We start from the raw sequence: 15,838 nt of genomic DNA, 5'->3' as shown, positions 1-15,838 counted from the left end.
AAAATTAGAGTTTCAGGGTCCAGAAGAAGACCTCATATATTTCAATAGGTGGTTACAAACAAACAAGGATACATAGGAAAAATGTTCTATTGGGGAAAGACAAATACTATTTCATTGTATGTTGGTTGGTTTTAAAAATTACGTCCAGTAAGTGGTGTTCGGCATTGACATATTGATGAGGCCTTTCCCATATTTCTTAGCATCATTTATGGTGGAATGGCAGCCACTTTTTGAGCGATTGCCTCCAAAAGTGCTTGTAGGGTTGTGGCGTGGTGTTTGTTCACTTGAGCCTTTAAGTTTCCCCAGAGAAAAAAAAAAAATTAAAAGATGATAAATCAGGTGATTTTTTTTTGGGGGGGGGGGCTGCTAATGTTTCCTGGTGAAGAGACATGATCTCAATGAAACAAATCTCTCAAAATTTCTAGAGAGCACGGAAAATTGTGAACTGTGGTTCTGTCGTGTTGGAACCAGACTTCTCTCTCTTTGTGGTCTCCAACAAACTTGTTCTACATACGTCGAAGGGAGGTCTCTCATCATGTGACAGCAGCAATTTGAAGTACCTGTTACAGTTCTGCCATCTTCCCCAGAAAAAAAAAAAAAATATGCACCCCACGTGCCAAATTTAGCAACAGTACAGCAAACTCTAACACCATGGACGTGAAATGGTCATTGAACCTCTGAAGGGTTTTCTGCAGCCTGGTAGTGGAAGTTCCATTTACAGTACTAAACAAGTGGAAGTGGACCTCATCAGAAGGAAACAAAATAGTGCTTGGGTGGGGGGGGGGGGGGTCTCCTGAAAAATTTCTTCACACAGCTCTGAGAGTTTCCAAATTGCTCTTGCTCAAGTCGTAGGTAACCATCCTTCTGTATGGGTGCATGTGAGGCTCTCTGTGCAGGATTCTTGTACACTCCTATCAGCCAATCACATGTCAGCTTCATGTTTAAGTGTTGAATCCTGTGGAGATTGGTGGATGGACACACTCACGTGTGCCATATTATCTGGCGTTGTTACCGTCCGAAGTTGGCCAGTAGATTTTTTTCAGCGCGGAGCCTGATGCCCTAAAGTTTGATACCCAAATTCACATAGTTTTTTTTCCATCATAAACAGAATTGTTAGACAAGTTTTTAGCAAATGTGAATTACTCGCTGAGCAGCAATCGCAGAACCACCATTAGTAATATACTCCACAATAAACACACAATGTTCACCTAGTCAAGCCATTGCTCCTATTGAAAGTGGTATGTACACTGGTATTGATAGGTACTCCTCCATGTCAGTATCCCAACAAATCACCCAGTGGCCTCTCCAAATGTGGGAGGTGTTTTTGCTGGGTCCTGTTCATGCAGCCGAGACAGACAGTAAAATCTGTGGTATATTGCTTTCAAACTTAACGACTTACCTGAAACAAAATAACCTTCTCCTTGGAAATCAGTATGAGTATTGTAAATACTGATCATGTGAAACTAAACTTGTGCTCTTCACAATATCCTCAGTGCCATGGCTAGAGGCAACCGGAATGATTCTGTGTTTCTAGACTTGGGAATAACTATTGATTAGTGCCACAATACCAACTTAGAGAAGATTTGTTCCTACAGGATGTCTAGTCAGGTATGCAACTAGATCAAATATTTCCTGATGTCAAGATGCAACACGCTATCATTGATAGTCGTGTACAGTAAGTGAAGTAATTTTTGATGGGACTTAAGGGGTGTAATAGGGCCAGTGCTCTTCATATTATTAACAAGTAGCTCAGTGGATAGTGTTTGTTGCAATCTCAGGCTTTTCACATTTAATGCTGTTATCTGTGAGAGAATTCTACCCAGTAAAAATTGCTGTAATGTTCACTTAGACTTTGATGAAATGTCAACTCTTAAGGTAGATAAATGCGAAGTTGTTCATGCAACATACATGTGATGTCCTTCAACTACAGGTTTAATTAGTCATAATTGATAAGTCATCACATAAAAAATTCAGCAACAATAATTTGTAAGTATTTAAAGTGGATTGACCACAGAGGTTGTTGTAGGTGAAGCAAATGGTTGGTAATGGTACATTGGTAGGACACTGAGTAACTACAGAAAGTGTGTGAAAGAGATAGTGTGCAAAACAGTTGCACAGACTATCCTTGAATACTGCTTAAATGTACAGGGGCCATGGGATACAGGGTATATACATAGAATGGCGGTGCAAATGATAACAGGGTTGACTGGCAAGAGTGTATGAGAAAAAGTTGACAAATCTGAATTGGCAAATTATTGAACATGTCATACATCTTGTGAGAATCAGCTTCAGGCTTAATCTGCAATTATGCTTCAGGCCCCTTTGTCATATTTGCAGTGTCTCTACTGGATATATACAAATAATGAAAAAATTATTCACTGCTTAAATGGGTTGGAGGAATTAGTTGAAATACTTAGTATGTTTGCACTTGAATGTGGGTCAAGTTTAATGTTTTGTTATTTGTCAGTTTGATCTAAGAAAATAAGTTTCACATGTCCTTTTAGTGTAATGAGACATGTATAGTTCTACTTCAGTAAGTGGTGTATGTTTGAAGGGATTGTGTATGACACTTAATGTAACTCTTCTACTCTGGTTCAAAATTTCAGAAAGATAGAAGTGGAAACTTCCATATGCAGCTCTTCATCACTTTATCATTGCTGCTAAATTTAGGATGTTGATGAGAAGAAATAATGTGGAAGGAGTTTTCGTGTTACGTCCTGAGGTCAGATAGGACATAGACTCATTCCCTGACCAATATATGAAGATTTCTCTCTATCCTTTGGGACTTAGTTCCCTTCATGTTGCAAAATAAATAGAAGAGTTGGACGAAATAATACTTTTATTGATTATGCAATTCCTCAATACAAGATAAGGACTTAAGAATATCCTGCAGTGCCAGATATAACCTGAGGTCACTAAGGGAAACTGTAGAAAAGTTTAATTAAGAACATAGTCCGTATCATTACACATTAATGAAAATTGCAAAGATTAAATGTTTCTGTTTATATTGTGCTTAGAATTGATTTAGGAATTTCAGTACCTTATTCTGTCACAGGTTTGTGGTGCTGCAGTTGGATTAACTGGAGACATCTGCAGAGCTTTAAAAATTAAAGTTCTTCCTTACTGTGATGAAATTATGATGTTGCTTCTTGAAAACTTAAGGGTAGGTATAACAGTCTCTCTAAATTTCTTATTTGTTGTCAGAAAATTTGTTGTTTAATAAATTTTGTGTTAAATATTTTTAAAGGACACAACTGTTCATCGGTCAGTAAAGCCACAGATATTGTCAGTATTTGGAGACATAGCTTTGAGCATTGGTGCAGAATTCAAGAAGTATCTTGAAGTAATTTTTCCTACATTGGCTCAGGCGTCACAAGCCCAAGTTGATAGAGTGAGTATGGAATAAGTATTAAAAATAGTTTTTATTTGCTTGTGTTCTACTCATCTGATAAGCTTTAGAAATTACATTGTAAAACACTATAAGGTACCGTTAAATTTATTTTTTAATTTGCGACTAGTTTTGGCGAAACGCATGGAACACCTGTTGTACAAATGTCTTGAATACAGAATAATTTCGGGTGAAGAGGAGTTTCAGAATTGTAGGGAAAATATAATTTATATTTAAAAGGCAGGGTCAACAGCCAGAGTTAATTTCTGCGAATGGACAATGAAACTTTCAATAACTTGTTTAGAGTTGGAGAATGGGAATGTATAGCATACATCATCTGTGGAGGAAGCGAGGGGAAATAGTTCTTTTTATTTTATCGCATTCCTGCTTTTATGGTTAGTGTAGAATATTTGTTTTTCTTAACCTAGTCCTGTGTAATTTATTGTTGTGATAGATGCAACACTGCTACCATTGTGACAATTGCTGGGGCTGCTTTGTTTTCATCCTTGATTGTAGTTTTCATTGTTGTGGAAACTCAGTGATATAAATTGTAGTAAAACTATTTTTCAACGAACACATGCTTTGAAACAACATGAACAGTGTGTGCCCTCCCATCAAATTTTCCCCTAATCAAACTTTGTCAAACACAGCAGATGTGGTCTATGTTTGACAGACATGTCAAAACAACTCCATATACAGTCAGATATTTGGCTAACATGATAAAATATGACATTCCTTAACACTAACGCATTAAGTAAATGTGTTATTCTGATGTAGTCTCTCTGTATGAACAGAGATTATCAGTGCCTTTGTAGGTTTTTCTAGTAATGAGAGGAGGGAGATCAAGAAGAGATGGTAGTAAATCTTATAAGATTGTTTTGTTACATTATTCCCACCAGTCATGCATGTTAAGGAAAAAGTTTTTGGAGGGGTCACTGGTTGAATTGACAAAAACAAATTGTGTGTGATGCTCTAGAGCAGACATGGCCAAACAGCGCGCTCCCACGTTGCACTAGAAGTGCAAGAGCAGATGGGGATAAGGAGGAAAAGGGAAAGGAAAAGCAAGACTGCAGCCAGATGCTGCTAGAGCAAGACAGTTTGTAACCTCCCCCTCCCTTATCGACCTTAATGACAGTGAAAAATTAAACCGCGTGTACCTAATGGAAATTTGGGAAAAGCAATCGTCACCGAAGTTAACCTGTCGGTAAAGAGGGAGGAAAGGGTTACATCTAAATGAAAGAAAAAAATGCAAATGAAACTGGTGGAAATTAATTTTGAAAAGGGGTAAAGTTAATAAAGAAAGTAAATGTGTGGCCGTTACGTCAACAATTCCGAACTATGCGCACAGATTGGCACATAGCTCTGTTTTTCGTCAGGTTTCTTTTCTAATTCCGAAACTCTCGTAATTACTTGGCAAGTGGGTGTTGCAAGCGTTTCTACTTCCCTTTTTTTCTCTTCGCAGGTATTAGCCTGCTTCGTCACTTTAGCATCAACCTCGGACACTAAAGCCTTTAAAGTTTCCACCTTCTGTTGATCCTCTTTTTTCACTAATTGAATTTGTTCCGTCACCTTATTCTTGATAATCGGAGCAACTGCTTCTCCTACACTTTTCTCGATTCTGCTAATTTCGGAATTAAAACGAGTATTTATGCTCGCAATTTCCGCCTGAACGCTTACCATTTCCTGTTTAAGATTACCGATTTCGGTATTAATTACAACAATATCTTCTTTCATTTTATCAACTTTTGTGTTAACAACTCCAACATTGTTGCTAACAACATTAATAGCTTTGTTTTGATTGTCTAGCTTCTGTTCAATTTTTTCAGCCTGAGCTTCTTGCTTGGCAGCCTGAGATTTAATTTCTGCCGATTGACTCTTGATTTCATTAATCAAAACATTCAATAAATCGGTTAAATTCCCAGAAACTACCGGTTTTACTTCCGTAGCGGCTTCTTCTTTAATTGTCCCCCCCCCCCCCCCCCCCCCGTATTCTTCATCAAGGGGTACAGATTTGATTGTCACTTCAGATTCCAAAACATTTTCTAAAGTTTGGAATTCCATTTCTGCTCTTTGTTGCGTTTCGGCGGTCGCGTCTTTCATGCTAGCCGCCTGCCCCTGAACAACGGGTACCGCGGTGCGCGTTTCCCACTGTTCGACCGATTGTTCCGTATCCAAGTCTACCAAAATTTGGTAATTGTTGCCTTCACTCATTTTAATAATTTTCAGTATAAATAACAAATCTCAAATCTAATTAGGATTCCTCACACTAATATTCTCGTTGACGTATCAACCATTTCGTAACCAGTACTTTGTTACGAGATTTGCACAATGCCAAATTCGTGTCCAGAACAACCTCAAATCCGAAGATTGTCCTGCCACCAGGTTGCCACGTGTAACCTCCCCATCACTTATCGACCTTAATGACAGTGAAAAATTAAACCGCGTGTACCTAATGGAAATTTGGGAAAAGCAATCGTCACCGAAGTTAATCTGTCGGTAAAGAGGGAGGAAAGGGTTACATCTAAATGAAAGAAAAAATGCAAATGAAACTGGTGGAAATTAATTTTGAAAAGGGGTAAAGTTAATAAAGAAAGTAAATGTGCGGCCGTTACGTCAACAATTAACTAGCAGTAATTAGATATTTGAGATTTGGGGGAAATCACGGTCGCCAGTCCTAAGGACAATTACTATAGTAACTGAAAAAGAAAGATTATTACACATATAATTAGCACTAGAAGCGTGGCAACTGAAGGTTGACACGTGTAGTGTGAAAACTGAAAGTTTGTCAGAAGTAATAAATTTCGCTACACTCTGACTTCATTTAGCAAAAGAATTAATAAAACCAGAAAATTGAAAGTTAATTTAGTGACTGAAATTAATAGTGAACTTTGTTTCTGAAGCATATCGAAATTCAGTAAAATACAGTTAGTCTTGGGCTGCCTCAACAATCATTTCAAAAGCTACTTGAATCTACGTGGTTTAGAAATAAGAGATTTAACTTCGAACTTGAATTAAATGATTCTGAACAATTAACAATAGTAAAATTTAGTACGTACCAAGCTGAGCTGCAGTCACAGGTAAGCTAAAATATGCTAACAAAACTTGCACTCTTAATTTGTGCTTGTGTAATCTAAATATTGTAGTCAGCTATGAATACCTTAACTGAACTTTGAAATTAAAGCAGTGAAATCGAATTATATTACTTTAATGCTGGCGTTTGAATTTCAACGACACTCGGGTTCATTTCGGAAAAGGAAGGGACCCTGCTTGGCAATGCAATTGGGACAATGAGCAACAGAGGTTCATGCTAAGTTGCTGTAATTTTGTGATGCAGCAATTTTAAAAGCTGAGGTCTGCCATACAGTTCTGAAACTTTACGTGCTTTTAGTCTTCCTTGTTGGTTGATTGAAGGTTTGAAGTAGTCGATCGAGGAGGTGGCGACAGTCACTCATTGTCGGCCGTCGCTGTTGCAGAAGCTGGATGTTGGCGCGCCTTCTTCTCGACACTGTCACCAGGCGAAACGGGCTCTTGATGTGCGCCAGCTAATGCTTCCCGTCCGCAACACTGTATCAGAAACTAAAATAGCAAGTCGAGCGCAATTACTTGCTGCCAAACCCCGGGAGCGTCACACAACACACCTGCTCCACTGCATTACTCCAGCCAGACTCCTTCTGCTCAGCCCACACTCCACGCGGCAGAGTTAACCCTACCAAAGATCCTAAACACTTGCGTTCTCCACACGACCTATCAATGTATTCATTCGATAGTATAGTTTTCCCTAGGCCGGACCCAGCGTATAAATACAAATAATATTCACAAAACAAACCAATTATACATCGACATAAATGCATATATATACAAATAGTAAAACAATTACAATATTCAAAGACACAGAAATGTTATATTTTCAGGTAACAAAATAAGGAAAAAAATTTGCAGTGCAATAGATGGAAATAGGAGGATATGCATTTCCGGCGTTACAAGTTGCCTTGTCACAAGAAGTTTGCTAGCTGTACTATTTGTATTAAGTTAGATTCACATTCCTTAGGAATACTATGGCATCTGTGCACTTATGCATCCCCCCCCCCCCTGCCGCTGCCCCTCCCCCCACTATCACACTTCATTGTCTGCCACTCCCACCATACTATCCCTCCCCCTCCCTGCCCCAGCCTCCTCATTACCCCTACCCAGTCGCCACTCTTGTCATGCACTGGTGCTGCTGCTTGGAGTGTAGTTTCAGCTCTCTGAGACTGCAGATGTGTGTGCAAGTTGCGTTTGCGTGAGTGTGCATGTGTGTTGTATGTGTGTGTCTACTGCTGACAAAGGCCGAAAGCTATGATTGTGTGAATCTTTTTATTCTGTCTATAGCGACTCAGCTTCTCCGCTATATGATGAATACTCATTGTGAGCACATCTCTGAACAGCTTTGTCCCCCACCTTCCTTTATTTGCAAATCATTCTTTTGCACAAATCTGATATTTTGGCTACACTGTCTGTCATCTCCTCCATCGGTAAGATCAATCCCTTCTCCTTATCAAGGCTCCCCCTCCCATTCCCCATGTACGCCCCCCCCCCCTCTCCGTTCCTGGTGGTTCGCGTGACTTTTGCGAATATGTGCTTTCCCCTCACAGGGCCCCAGCCCTTGCAGTGCTACTTCCCTCTCTGTGCTGCAAGCCTAGCCTTCTACTGTTGAGTGTCTGGGAAAAATGCGAAATGGTTTGTTATTGATTAAAGCTTCCTCTGCTGTCCTTTCTACAGCTCTCCAGTTACGTGATCATCTAGGTGATGTGTGACCATTGTCCCAACCTAAACTTAGAAAATGGTCCAAGAAATCATCTTCCATAGAGGTCTTACAATTGAACCAAATTAGGAGCTCCAGGCTGCTTTCCAGTGGCAAGCACACATTTTATCAGTTGCATACAAAAAGGGCCCAAGGATAATTGTACGAATATGGGTGCCTTTGTCTTAGGCTTTGGGGGGGGGGGGGGAGCGTGTCCTCATGGGGAAAGTTAAGGTCATGGTGTGATGATGTGAAACCGTATGTCTTGCAGCCTTTGAAGTGCTTTAGATGTTTCTTTGAACATATGTCATCCCCCTGCATGGCGGATCCAAAATGTGGCAACTGTGGGCAATCACTCTCCGAAGTTGGTCGTAGTGAACATCCACCTTTGTGTGTCAACTGTGCAGAACATCACCCTCCATGTTCGTCAGTAGTCTAGTTTTCAAGAAAGAATAGAAGATCCATGAATACAAATCTATGGAATGTCTGTTCTTTTATACTGAATGTGTGTAACTTGTGTATATGACTATCAGTTATGCTAATATCATAACCATGCCACCCCCCTCCAATCCACTTTTCCCAAACCAGATTTCACAATCTTCCTCTACAATGGTTCTCATGGTACCTTCTTCAGGATCCACTTCCCGCACCTGGCTGAAGAAACATTCTCCTTCTTTTCGTGTTTACAGGAGACAAGCCCTCCTCGGGATACCTCTCCCAGGAGGCCTGATGCCAAATGATGGCTGAAGGAGCCACAGCCTGTGGGTCCCTGGGCAGTCTGCTCTTCATCTGTCCCTACACTTAATGCAGATATCCCCATGAACAAAATCGAATCAGGACAAGGTTCCTCCAGAGCCCCTGGAGGCACCACACTGTAAGATTGTGAGCCAACATTTTGTGGCTGTGGTTCTGTCCCCATTTGTGAAGGGCATTGATCCTGTGGCATGACTTGTCCTTCTGGCCCCTTCACGCCTAACCTGGCCACCAGTCATATTAATCATTCAGTGGAAATTGGTGATCCTGTCATGTCGTTGCCACCGCCAAACTGACTGACTGTCTACTACGTTAGGTACTTCACAGAGTCAACTGTCCTTTGCTTGACTTTGCTTTTACATTTCCCACCTCTTTGTCAGGTTTTATTGGTGAGGTTGTACAAGATGTTTGCGACGTGATCATCCACACCACTGGAACTGCTATTCCCCTTTCTACAAACAACACCACACCACCACTACCACCAACAGCTTATACTGTGGTGGGCCCAAGACCTTGCAGTAGCTATTCAGGATTGCCGATGAGACCTGCAGTGATTCAGACATCATTTGCAGACCAACTTTATCACGTTTAAGCAACTTTGTGCTAAGGCTTGCTGCTTAATCAAGCAAATTAAGAAGGAATGCTGGGAGTCTTGTCTCCTCCCTGGGGACGTATGCCTCTTCATCTGAGGTGTGGGCCTCACAGGCCACCAATGATCAGCAACTGTTTCTGGTCTTCGTGTCTTTCTACTGATTCATCGGTTCTTTTGGAATACCTTGTGATCCCACTTTGTGACAGCATCGGCATCCTCTTCCTTACCAGGTACATTTCTACGGCAGATGCAACAAGTATAAGATATTCCCTTATCTTTCACTTCCCGCCAAGCTGAATCCTTCAGTGACTGGGAACTACTTCAGGCTCTTGCCTCGTATCACGACATGGCCCTAGACCCTTATTCAGTTGACTATCAGATGATCCAACATCTGAATGTTCCCCAAGGACATCATCTCCTCAGGGACTTCAACCGTATTTGGCTCCAAGGTGTCTTTCTGTTGCAGTGGCAAGATAGCATAGTTGTCCAATTCCTTAAGACAGGCAAGAGACCAATGTCTCTTGACAGTTACCAGTTGATTATTGTGACCATCACACTAAGGATTACTCTGAAAAACATGATCCGTAAGCTGCCTAAAAGGATGGTTGCCTGCAGATTATGCTGGGTTCTCAAATCTCTGGGCCTTTTGGCTCCCTGTCTTCGTGGTTTCCAGGAGGGACAATCCACAATTGTTGATATGCGTAGATTGGAAGCAGCAACCCGACAGTCTTTTTCTAAGAGTCCTCTTTGACCTGCATTAGATGTATGACACTGTATGGTGTCATCACATTTTACTTACTTTCATGACTGGGGCTTTCAAGGTCCCCTTCAGATTTAGATTTTTATTTGTCAGTTTTTATCCTATCAGTTGTTTCCAGTTAGTTAGCACTTCATGCAGCTGCCTACGGGTCCAAGAGATTGGTGCCCCAGAGGGATGTGTGTTCAGTGTCACTCTCTTCCACATCACCATCAATGGGGCTACTGACCCCTGTTGGGCCACTGGTTGTCCCTGTGTTGTACATTGATGATTTTCGCATTTGGTGCAGCTCCCACTACCACTTCTGCTGAATGCCAGCTCCAAGGTGCCATCCAGTGGGCCCATGCATGGGCTCTTTCCCAAGGTTTCCATTTCTCTCATACAAAAATTCAGGTCATGCATTTCTGTTGTTGTACCGCAATCCATCCTAAACTGTAACTCTGCTTGGGTACATTTGATTTGATTTTAACAGGAGAGCTAAAACAGCTTAGGTCCAACCCGCCACTGCCCGCACAGAAACTAGGTTTATTGTGCGGTATCGCTCCCTGTATATCTAGTAAAGCCAACCAGTGCTCTTAAATAGTGCAAGGAGTCCCTCTACCAGTTATTTGTTAGACACAATTTCTTCAGGTCTAGTTGTCCCGAAGATTCTGTATCTTTTACTCTCCAATGCCATGCATTCAAAGATTAGGTGTAATGCAGTTTCTTCACCCTCATCACAGATCCTATATTTAGGGTCCTCTTCCATTATACCCATTGTGTGTAGGTGTTTTTTGAAGTTCCCATGACTGGTCATCAGTCCAGTCATGAGTTTGATCTCTTTCCTGTTCAAACCCAGGATTACAGAGCTTCTTTTAAAACATGGATTGGGCATCATTACCTTACCATGTTTTTGTTTATGGACCTTGGTCCAATATCCTACGTGCTGTTTCCTAAGCCAGTTCCGTAGTTCTAATTTGGTGATTGTCAAGACAGGTCCCGATCCAATAGATGGAGTTGTTGCCCCTATCCTAGCCAATCTATCGGCTTGTTCATTGCCACAGATCCCTGAGTGGCCAGGGACCCATACTAGGTACACCCTATTGCTTCCTCCTAGCTCCACCAGAGCCCTGTGGCAATCTGCAACAATCTTACATCTTGTTGCAGGAGCTGCCAATGATTTCAGGGCTGTCTGGCTGTCTGAATAGATGTAGATGCTACGATCATTGTAGCACCTACTTATATTATTATACAGTCAGCGGGCATTTCCCCAGCTATACCTATATTTACCTCACTCACTATGTTAGTGTGTGATTCTGGATATCCAAATGAGACCCAGTTTATGCCAGTTTTAAGTCTGTATGGCCCAGCTGCTGCCTCCATCTTAACCCAAAGGTGAAGTGGAGGCACGTCCAGCATGGCTTCCATTCCAGCGGTTGGTGTGCTGCTAATTCCGCCCGTTATGGCTAAGCAGGCCAATCTCTGCACCTTAGCAAGCTCTTTAGCAGCAACCCGCTGTTCTACCTTCTTCCACAACACTAGGGCCCCATAGGAAATCCTAGGTCTAACCACTGTGGTGTATATCCAGTGCATTCCCCTGGGGCTTAGACCCCCAGTTTTTGCCACAAGCCCTCCTAGTACTCACTAAAGTGCTTTTTGCCATGGAGCAGATACTCTTAATATGAGGGGTCCAAGTTACCTTCTCATCCAAGGTTACCCCTAGATATTTCACTGTCCGCTTCACAGGTAGAGTTTCATTGAAGAGCTTTAGATTCCAACTTGCATGCTGAATATGTCTCTTCGTAAATGGCACCAGAACAGTCTTCTTACGATTAACTCTCTGATCCTGTTTAATGCACCATTTTTGCACAATGTCCAACCCTCCTTGTGCCATATTCCTAACTGTATCAGTGAATTTGCCAAGTATTACTATGACAAGGTCATCTGCGTGTCCTCGGCAGAAGCATTGTCTGGAATTTAGTTCCTCAATGAGTTCGTTCACCACTAGATTCCACAATAGAGGGGACAAAACTCCTCCTTGTGGGCAGCCTCTAGTGGTCTTAATTACCATCTTTTCATTCATCGTGGTAGCCTCTACCTTCTTCCACTAATCATGGCTCTGGTCCACCTACATATAGTGGTCCCCAGATCATGCACCTCTGCTGCCCTTACCATGGAATCGAAGGTCGTGTTGCTAAAGGCCCCCTCGATATCCAGGAAGATGCAGAGGGCTATTTCTTGGAAGTGAAATGCTTTTTCCACCTTCCCGATGAGTTGGTGGAGAGCTGTTTCACATGATTTACCTGGTTGGTATGTGTGTTGGTTCAGGTGTAGAGGGACCCTACATAGCCTCCTCTCCCCAACGTATACATTAACCAGTTTTTCCAGTGTTTAGAGACTGGAGGAGGACAGACTGATTGGTCTCATATCCTTGGCCTTGGTATGATCAATTCTCCCTGGCTTTGGAATGAAGACAACCTTCACTGCCCTCCAAACATTGGGAATGATTCCTACTGCTAAGCTAACCCTAAATAGCCTGCATAGGATTCTTATAAGCTTTCGTCCTGCCTGTTGCAGGAGAGCTGGAAAAATTCCATCTGGGCTAGGTGACAACGGCTGGAATGTTCCCACCACCCACTGGATTTTGTTGAAGTTCACACACTCCTTGGCCGATTCCCAGTCCTCTCTTAGAGTGTCTGAGAACCGTTCTCTCTCTGGGGTCACATACTGGTCTGTGTTAGCCGGCAGAGCGTATTGAGGAAAGTGAGTTTTGAGGAGCAATTCCAGCGTCTCATGTGCTATCTTTGTATATTCCCCATCCTCCTTCCTCAACGCACCACCTGAGTTAGTTGGTACTCTAGTGAGAATCTTGTGAAGTCTGGCTTGTGCAGCCGCACCTTCCAGTTCCTCACAGAATGCCTTCCAGAATGCCTCCTTTGCTTATCTTATTGCAAGGTTGTAATTGACAAGGGCCTCACGATATTTAGCCCATTGTCCTTTGTGTCTCGCACTATTAAACAGTCTCTGTACCTGTTTTCTTTGCATTTCCAATTTGTTATTCCACCAAGGAACACTCCTATTTGTGCACTTCATGCTGATTGTGCAGTTATCCTGATATGAGGTCACTATGGCAGAGGTAACAGCCTCTGCTTCTTCCTCAAATTCTACTGGCTTCCTTATCGTGGTTTTAGTTTTCTCTCCTGTATGTCTCCCAGTCTGTTTTCCTGGGATTTCTATAAGTCATGGTCTGTCTGATTCCCATTTCAACCTTGAATTTAATGTACATGTGGTCCGATGAGGATGGCTCCAACATCACATGCCATTGTTTGACATAGCTACCCATCGTCATGGAACCAAATGTTATGTCAATTACTTATTCCCTTCTGCTATTCCTGAATGTAGGTTCATTGCCCCTACTCAGGACCTCCAAGTTGTTAGCTAAGAGGAATTCAAGTAGGTACTCACCTCTACTGTTAGTGTCCTTGCTGCCCCACATTAGGTCATGGGAATTGGCATCGCACCCCACCAGCAGTTGGTCACCTTGCCGACGGCAAGTCTCTACCAGTCTCCTCACCTCCAAGGGAGAGGGAGAACTGTCTTCGTAAGGAAGGTATGCTGAGGCCAAGACAATTTCCCTCATGATACCTTCCTCACATTGCTGCGTTTTGATGGTCACTAAGTCGCTAGAGCAGAAATCTATCATTGGCATGAAAGAAATGCCGTTTCTAACATAGATGCGTGTTCTGGATTTTCTTAGATTTCTAGCATAGATCAGCTTACCTCCAGTGCCTCATACACCCCCTTTGTATAAATAGGGTTCTTGTAACACAGGGATCACATTGCTGATGCCTGAGCTGCTACCTCCCCACGTATGCCGAGGAGTAGATGCCTATCCCTCTGGGGCATCGGGACTCCTGGCAAAGGCCATCCTGCCAGGTGGTCTTTGCTGTGGCTGGGTGGCGCCCGTGGGGAGAGCCCCTGGTTGGAGTGGGTGGCATCAGGGCGGATGACCCGCAATGAAGCGTGGTACATCATCTCTCGCTGGTCGGCCTCCACCAGCAGTCTCTAAGCGATCGAGGTCTAACCTCAATGGAAAGAAATTTGATCAGAGATAGTTTCCCTCCCTGGCCACTCCATGGGAGGAACGTATGGCTAAAGAAGGCAGTGGAGATTATTCACCCCGGTACCTCGTGTGGACGCGAGTTGATGGGGAATCGTTTATGTCAACCAAGCCCCAGTTTTTTGTGGAGCATTTAGAGGACAAGTTCGGGGAGGTGGAGGGCTTGTCCAAAATGCGCTCTGGGTCGGTTCTCATCAAAACAGCGTCCTCTGCCCAGTCACGGAGGTTGCTCACTTGTGACAAGTTGGGGCATGTTTCCGTCACCATCACTCCCCATAAAAGTTTAAACATGGTCCAGGGTATTATATTCCACAGGGATCTTCTACTGCAGTCCGACGATGAACTACGCGCCAATCTAGAACGACGGGGTGTTCACTTCATCCGGCGCGTCCATCGGGGTCCGAGGGATAATCAGGTAGCCATCGGTGCCTTCATCTTGGCCTTCGAAGGTGATGTTTTACCCGAAAAGGTCAAGGAGATGGTTTACCGCTGTGATGTGAAACCATATATCCCTCCTCCGATGCGGTGTTCTAAATGCTGAAAGTTTGGGCACATGTCATCCCGCTGTACTTCCGGCATCACATGTCGAGATTGTGTACGTCCTTCGCATCCCTACTGCATGTGCTCCGCCTCCCATCTGTGTTAACTGCGGAGAACACCATTCCCCCTGCTCGCCGGACTGTGGGATCTTCCAGAAAGAAAGGAAGATAATGGAGTATAAGACCCTGGACCGCCTGACCTACCCCGAGGCTAGGCGGAAATATGAGCGTTTACATCCTGTGCCAATGCCAACAAGTCATGCCGCTGCTGCAACACCGGTATGATCCACTTCCGTGTAATCACGTACAGTGGCCTCTCAGCTATGTCAGACTTCACTGCCCCCCTTGGTTGTGGGGGGCACTTCACTCTCTGTTGCTCCTGCTCCATCTACTTCAGGAGCAACACCCCCCCAAACCATCGGGGACATCAGTTCCTCCTTCCCAGCCAGAGAAGCGTAAGACTTCTTTGGATTCTCTCACCAGGAAGGGGTCCCTTGGGGACCTCCCTTCGCAAGTTCCGACCAGTGGAAAAGCGGACACCCGCAAGTGGCTGAAACAACCACCAGTCCCTGGTCGTAGGGCCTCACGGTCGTCGTCCGTCCCTGAGACTGACCCAGTGAAGCCCATGAAGCCTGAACCACCGAAGGCACAGCGCGACAAGCAGAAAAAGAAGAAAGTCCCCAAGACCAATGACATTGCTGTGGCACCTGTCCCATCGCTTCCTAAAAGCTCTGCTTCTGAGGATGAGGTGGAGATTCTGGTGTCCGCTGAGGACCTCGATCTCGCCGGTCCCTCAGACGCCATGGATAGCGCTAGCACCGGTGCTCAATTGGAGTCAGCAGGTGACCCAGCGGCGTAATCTGCCTCCCAAGCCCCGTCACGCCTTTCTCAGACATGGACAATACCATCCTGCAGTGGAACTGCAGCGGT

General features: G+C 43.5%; 1 protein-coding gene across 2 annotated transcripts in view; it reads left to right on the top strand.

Annotated features, from left to right (window-relative positions):
• Nucleotides 1-15,838, top strand: part of LOC126263711 (importin subunit beta-1) — a 60,476-nt gene that overhangs the window by 35,917 nt on the left and 8,721 nt on the right. For both annotated transcript variants that reach the window (XM_049960853.1, XM_049960852.1), the window contains exons 12-13: nucleotides 3,056-3,163; nucleotides 3,248-3,391. In XM_049960853.1, coding sequence (XP_049816810.1) covers nucleotides 3,056-3,163; nucleotides 3,248-3,391 — 252 coding nt within the window. The remainder of the gene's footprint in view (nucleotides 1-3,055; nucleotides 3,164-3,247; nucleotides 3,392-15,838) is intronic.

Source organism: Schistocerca nitens, chromosome 6 (genome assembly GCF_023898315.1).
Source record: "Schistocerca nitens isolate TAMUIC-IGC-003100 chromosome 6, iqSchNite1.1, whole genome shotgun sequence".
Classification (NCBI taxonomy): domain Eukaryota; kingdom Metazoa; phylum Arthropoda; class Insecta; order Orthoptera; family Acrididae; genus Schistocerca; species Schistocerca nitens.
This window is presented reverse-complemented; position numbering and strand designations above follow the sequence as displayed.